At 34.1% G+C, this 7130-nt stretch overlaps 1 protein-coding gene across 1 annotated transcript; it reads right to left on the reverse strand.

Annotated features, from left to right (window-relative positions):
- Positions 1 to 1343: 1343 nt before the first annotated feature.
- On the reverse strand, positions 1344 to 6403 carry LOC109705044 (cytochrome P450 71A1-like). The gene is made up of 3 exons (XM_020225805.1): positions 6023 to 6403; positions 3479 to 4135; positions 1344 to 2076 (listed from the first exon to the last, which is right to left on the reverse strand). Exons 1-3 carry the CDS (start codon positions 6395 to 6397, stop codon positions 1462 to 1464), a joined length of 1647 nt encoding a protein of 548 aa, XP_020081394.1. The 5' UTR covers positions 6398 to 6403; the 3' UTR covers positions 1344 to 1461.
- Positions 6404 to 7130: the final 727 nt, after the last annotated feature.

Genomic DNA, 7130 nt, shown 5'->3' on the forward strand with positions numbered 1-7130 from the left:
AACCAATCATTGTTGGGTAATAGTGATTGATTAGTTTAGTTTAGTTTTTTTTTTTTTTTTTTTTTTTTTTTTTTTTCAAAAACCCACATAAATTTTTGGCTCTTATATGAACAGGTATAGATTATGTGTTCGTGAGGCAGGGTGTGCACGGCACAAGCTGGACTCGTTAAATATCACGATAAAAATTTAGTTTGTATTTGGCTCGTTTATTAATGCGCAATCAGTCCATCACGAATGGGTTAATGAAATTAAAAAAAAATTAGAAAAGTATATATATAGAGAATAATAGTATAAGATCTTATTTATTAGATTTTGATCTAATAGTTTAAATTTTTTAAGTGAATGGAATTTTTTTTTTATAAATTGAGCTGACTTTATATTTAGGTTAGGCTAAAATTAAATAATAAAAAATTATTATATATATATATAATTATTTATTTATATATATAAATTATATAAATATAATTTATATGTATTCGAGCGGTTATTAAACTGAACACGAGCAAGCTGACCTAGCTCCTATTTGGCTCGTTTATTAAACGAGTTGAAAAATTCAGCTCATGTTCAACTCGTTTACTCGAGCTTATTTCGAACCGAACACGAGCTGCATGGCTTGTGAATAATGAGCTGGATTGCCACTCCTATTGTGAGGTATGTAGTTACTAGCACTGCCAGTCAAAAAAGAAAGCTAAATTATACTTTTGGCTTTCAAGTTATGAGGCGTGTGATATTTTAGTCTTCAAATTATAATTTATTGTAATTTTTTTTTTGAGCTTTCTAAATTATAACAATCAAGTTCCATAACTTAATTTTATTATTAAATATTAATGTGTTGCTAATATCGAAGTGATATGTTAGTGTTATTATTGATGATGCAACAATAGTTAAGATGTCACATCACTTATAAATTAGCAGTACTTCAATATTTAGTCAATTAAATTAAACTGTACGATTAGATTGTAAAAATTTAAGAGCTCAAACTAAAAATTATAATAAATTATAGTTTGGGAACCAATTCTCACATGTCTCATAAATATTTGATGACCAAAAGTGCAATTAATATAGCTTTTAGTCTAATAAGCAATGCTAGGTGTACACCACACATATCTCCAAAGACTCACTCTTCATTAGTTTTATCAACTAAAAAAAAATTAAAAATTAATTTGAATTTTTATGAATCCTATAATGAAAGAGTTGTTTTATCGACTTCAAGCAACACTTTGAATAACTTTTTTTTTTTGAGAGAGATAAGTAGCATGTTACCCGTTTCGTTTATTTTATTTAGAAATAAATTTAGCTGGAAATGTAAATCAATCAGAATTCGAACTTAAGTCTCGGGTACCAACCACCAAATCCTTTGCCACATGCTCTAGAGACGGTCGGTAACACTTTGAATATTATTTATCTAGTGATAAAAAAATCTTTGTTTGTGAGCCGAAAAAAAGGTCAAGAATTGATTATCTAGTATGATCGAGGTGTTGCAGCAAGGCATAGACTAACTCTCTTTCGCGAGGTAATGCCGGGCGCTTCATCCATATCAATCTCCTCGCTTGTCATTCCTTCCGGCAATCTCCAATCAAAGCAATACACGAGGTTCGCGAGCGCGAGTTCAACAATCAACACCGCGAAGTTAATCCCCGGGCAAATCCTCCGCCCCGCGCCGAACGGAATAAGCTCGAAATCGCGCCCTCTGAAATCCAAAGAGCTACCGATGAATCTCTCAGGCCGGAACTCTTTGGGGTTCGCCCAAGATTCGGGGTCTCGACAAATTGCCCAAGCATTGATGATAACCCTAGTTTTGCTATGAATGTTGTAACCATGCAGTTGTGTACTCTGCATCAGCTCTCTTGGCACCAGTAGAGGCCCGGGTGGGTGCAGTCTCATTGTTTCTTTTATGACTGCTTTTAAGTAGCTCATTTTGATTAGATCATCCTCTTTGATCATGGTTTTTGTGTTGTGAATCGATCCTCTTAACTCATTTTGGAGCCTCTCCATAGCCTTGTTGTTTCTGATGAGTTCCGCTATCGCCCATTCGAGGACTATGATGGTTGAGTCGGTTCCAGCGCCAAACAAGTCCTGTTGAGTGTGAGAGAAAGATTTGATTATTTGTGATACTATCAATAGCACCAAGGGTTGGTACTATTGAGTTTTTCACCGTTAGATTTAACCCTTTGATTATTTTTACTCGTTAAATTATACTATTCAACTTTAGGGAACCCACATCATCATAACCACACATTTCTTAATCTAAGGGTTAAAAAACTGATAGCGCCAATAGCTTGGTGCTATTAATAGTATCCCAGCCTATATATATAGAGTTGAACTGGAATACTATTGATTGTATTTGCATCCGTTTGTTATCAAGTTTTTAATCATTGAATGAGAAATTATAGTGTTAGGATGATATTAGTCCTTTTTTAGAGCTGAGTGGTCCTCCTTGGTTTCTCCACTGGATTATAATATTTAATCAAATAGTTAGAAATAATCAAAAAAATTGATCCAAGGGCCAAAAACTTGATAGCAAAAAGAAGCAAATATTATTAATATATAGTATTCTAGCCCAACTCATATAGAACCATAGTTAGTTAATTCGGATTCGGCAAAATTTCGGTACGGATATAATACACATAAAATTTATTTTCTAATTTTTAAATTCGTTGAAAAATTCGGCTTAAAAAACGAATTCGGTATAAAATATAAAATATAAGATATAAAATATAAAATAATTTATATTTAAAAATAAAAATTATAAGTTTTTTATTCATATTTTCAATAATTTGGCAATAATTCGCGAATAATTTGCGAATTATTCGCGAATAATTCGGCTGGCCAAAAAATTCACGAATAATTCTCTTTCTTTGGAAAAAATTCGTAAACGGACCGTTTAATTCGGATTTTCAATAATTCGCGAATAATTCGTGAATTTACTAACTAGGTATAGAACTAGGAGGGAATGCTATCAATAGCACCAAGCTATTGGTGCTATTGATTTTTTTGTCCTTGGATTGAGAAATGTGTGGTTAGGATAATATGGGCTCCCTAGGATTGAGTAAGTGGTTGGTTGAATAGTATAATCTAACGGGTGAAAATAATCAAAGGCTTAAATCTAACGGTAAAAAACTCGATAGCATCAAATCCTTGGTGCTATCAATAATACCCCAGCCNTATATATATATATATATATATATATATATATATATATATATATATATATATCAAAAAGAGTAAAATGGAGATTACCGAGTTGAGCTAGAATACTCTCAGAAACATCAAGAGGATGGTGCCTTTTAGTTTTTAGCCATTAGATGGAGAGATGTAGGGTTAGGATGATGTTGGTAGGTGGTGGTAGGTGGTGATAGATGGAATAGTGTTTGATCCAATGACTATTAATAATCAAGAAGTAGATCAAAGGGCTAAAAACCTAGAAGCACCAAGTGGTTAGTATTTCTAAAAATATTCTAGCTGAATTCGATATTACCTCTAAGAGTGCCTTAATATTGTCCTTGCTAAAAGAGAACTCTCCTTCTCCTTCTCCTCCTCTTGTACGATCATAATTGTGGAGCCCAAGCAACACATCAACAAAACACCCACCATTATTATTCCCACTCATTACTTCTCTTCTCCTCCCCGCAACAACCTCCTCAAGAATCCCATCAATCCTCGTAAACGCTTCTCTAACCCTCTTATCCAACCCATTAATGGATCCCCACCACGCCAAAAATGGAAAATAATCCCCCACGTGGAACCTCCCGAGCAGCTCATTGCACTCCTCCACCAACACGTCCACTGCGTGGCTCCACCCCTCATCATCTCTGGTGCACCTCCCCAGCACTATCCTACCAACCACATCCTTCGCAAAGGAGCTCAAAACCTCGCTTAAGTTGATGATCATCGCCACCCCATGATCACTAGAGGAGGAAGGAGGAGCAGGAACGACGTAAGATGACGGTGAGTTTTGATGATGAGTAATGCTTTGGATCATGTGGTGCACCTCCTGCTCTCGTGTGAGCCGGTAGGAGCAGACCTGTTTCGGGCTCAGGAGGTGGCGGACGCAGGCCTTCCTCGCGTGGCGCCAGTAGTCGCCGTGCGGCGCGAACGCGACGTCAGTGCAGCCGTACAGGAGCTGCGACGGCACCTGCAGAAACCCGCGGCATTATGTTTTACTGCTTTTAGAGCTGATAAAGAATGCACTAAACTATACGAGGGATAATTACCTATGTACCTCTTATAACTTCTGAAATATTTTATATATTTTAATTTTTTTATTTCAAATATACTAATCGTATATTTTTTCATTATTAAACAATAACTCCGCTATCTGCATTTATTAAGTCATCTTGGTTAATCCAAGATGTAATTTCTATCAAAATTTAAAAAAAATTAAAATATCTCTTTTGCACCTAACATAAGAACAAATAAAAAAAGTTATTGACGGAAGAAGGATATATTTCAGAGGGCAAAAGATCAAAAAACTTCTTTTGTCCATAATTTAAGGGCACATTAAAAAAAATTGATAAATGTAAAAGAATATACTTGAAAGAGCAAAATGATAAATTCACAAAGAAAGCAGCTGTTTCTAACAGCTCATTAATAGAATCTAACTTTAGGGATATATTTAAAAGAACTTGAAATCTTGAAAAGGTATTTTTTATATTAACATTCTAAGCGGGGCAAATAAAAAAGTCTGAAATTTTTCAAATGTATATAAACAATTTCCCCTTATATGAAATAGTCGTTCTACTCTAAAAACTTAATTTATTATAGAACGACGCTTATATATTTCATATTCAACGGAATGGTACATATTTTTATATGTGAATTATAGCAATATTTTGACATTGATAAATGAACTTTATTGCTCTGTGTGGATATTGGAATAAGTTGTTTATCCTCTAATAACATAAATGTTATGAGAATCTTTGGTTCTAATTAGACAATGGGAGTTTGATTTTAGTTCTTTAAAAGGTTTTAGAATTCATGATCTGATTGGATAATATATTTTATTTAAATTGAGTTCTGCAAAATTCTTAGCGTTATTTAGTTTTCTCTTATTTAATTAAACCCACATCATCTTACCTTATATTGATTATATTGATGATTTAAAAAATACACTAATCGGTTGGATCTTTGTTACAAGGTCGGTAAATTATATGTTTGTTTTTACTTTATTTGAAACATATTCTAGAATTAGATCTTCATTATCGCGACGTACACAACATATCTTGGAAAATGATTCAGTAAGCATTAAATTCTCATGAATCAATTTTTATTCTTTCTTTCCAGATAACCTCCTTAAAGTCTCAACCCATGGAGAAAGAGTTACATAACTCATTTTTTCTCTTTATTTGCAAACAGGGAATCGAGATCAAATTCTGATAGTTCAAGGTACGTTAGTCAGAATAGTCAACATTCGCATATTTCGACACAACAATTAACAAGATGCTATTTGTAACAAGTACTTTTGTGGGTTGTAATTGGTCACATTTTATTTTATTCATGAGATGGAAATTAAGCACTTGCCGTCCCCTAATATTCTCATTGTTATTTAGTTTCCTCTTATTTAATTAAGTTCATATTTTTGGATCTAATAAAAATTTCGAGGCAATACATGCACATGGGGAAAAGTTCAAATACCACTCTAATGATTTTGCACTTTTCACTTTCGAACTCTATGATTTAAAGTGTATCGATTTAGTATATATCCCGTGGTTTTAGTTTTCTCCTTTTATTTTTTTTTCACTATTTTTTTTTCGTTAAATAAGTGACAAAATTAAAACTAAAAAGTATTAAAGTAAATATTCGATAAATCTAGCTAGAGTATCTGAAGTTTTTTGCATATAATTTAGTAAAATATTAACGGAGGAGCTGACGAAGAGAGAAAAATGAAACCACATAACACTAAATTGGTATAAATTAAACCATAAGGTATTAATAAAGTGTGAAAGTACGAAACCACAGTAATGATATTTGCTGTTTGCCCTATATAATATATAAACGCCGTTCTCTGATGGACAGTCAGTACCTTCAGAGAGGGGCGGCCGGCGAAGATGGCGTCCTGCGTCTGCAAGACCTCGCGGGCGGCCGCCGCGGAGGAGACGACGAGGGTGGGGACGCGGCCCAGCCGGAGGAGCATCAGCGGGCCGTGCCGCGCCGACAGGCGGCGGAGCGAGCGGTGCGGAAGGGGGCCGGCTAGCTGGTGCAGGTTGCCTATGAAGGGGAGCCTCCATGGGGATGGAGGGAGGAGGTTGTTTCCACTTGCAAGACTTGTAGCTACAACTGTGTACAAGAGGAGAAGAATGAGGAGCAGGAGCAGGAGCAGGAGTAGGAGTAGAAGAGAGAGGGTTGGAGTGAGTTGTAGGGGAAGAGCATGCAACGAGTGTTGGACTACTGGAGACATTTTTTCCGGCGCTCAAAATGATCACCTATACGACGGCTATACTAGAACAATGCTTCAATACAACTCACGGAAGAGAAGAGTTGTTAATTTTTTCTTATTAGGGTAAACTTTATATACCACACCTGTATTTTCGTACTTTCTTATTACAGTACATTATGATTTAAAGTGTATCAAATTAGTGTCATGTAGTATTCTTTTTATCTTCTCGTCAGCTTCTCCGTTAATATTTCGTTAAAATATATACAAAAAACATCAGATAGTACACCTAAATTTATCTAATATTTATTTTAGTACCTTTTAGTTTTAACTTTGTCACTGATTTAATGAAAAAAATTAGTAGAATCGAAAATAAAAAGATAAAAATGAAACCATGGAATACTAAATTGATACACGTTAAACCACAGGATACTAAAGTGAGAAAGTGTGAAACCACATGGGTGGTCCTTTTATTTACGACAAATAGGGGTATAAAAGTAAGGCTAAATTATAAAAAAATCTTGCTAAAAATATTATTTTTAATTTTTTTTTAACTTATATTTTGTTTTCTTAAAATTTTAAAAATATTTTCAGCAGGTACGACGTTAATGGAGAGGGCAAAATAATTTTTTAACATATTTATCCTATTTTGAAGGGTATTTTTAGTATAAATTATTAGAAATGGATAGAATAGTGATGAAATCTTGACAGATGAGGACTAAATAGAACAACTTAAAATATTAAGAAGGTAAAATAT

Source organism: Ananas comosus, unplaced genomic scaffold (assembly GCF_001540865.1).
Source record: "Ananas comosus cultivar F153 unplaced genomic scaffold, ASM154086v1, whole genome shotgun sequence".
Classification (NCBI taxonomy): Eukaryota; Viridiplantae; Streptophyta; class Magnoliopsida; order Poales; family Bromeliaceae; genus Ananas; species Ananas comosus.

Bases quoted from the DNA above. Each gene is read 5' to 3' on its own strand.
- LOC109705044 (XM_020225805.1), bottom strand. From the start codon at position 6,397: ATGTCTCCAGTAGTCCAACACTCGTTGCATGCTCTTCCCCTACAACTC. The intron at 4,136-6,022 runs GTACTGACTGTC...GGGTTTCTGCAG, and splicing joins CCGGCCGCCCCTCTCTGAAG to GTGCCGTCGCAGCTCCTGTA. The intron at 2,077-3,478 runs GTAATATCGAAT...CACACTCAACAG, and splicing joins ATATTAAGGCACTCTTAGAG to GACTTGTTTGGCGCTGGAAC.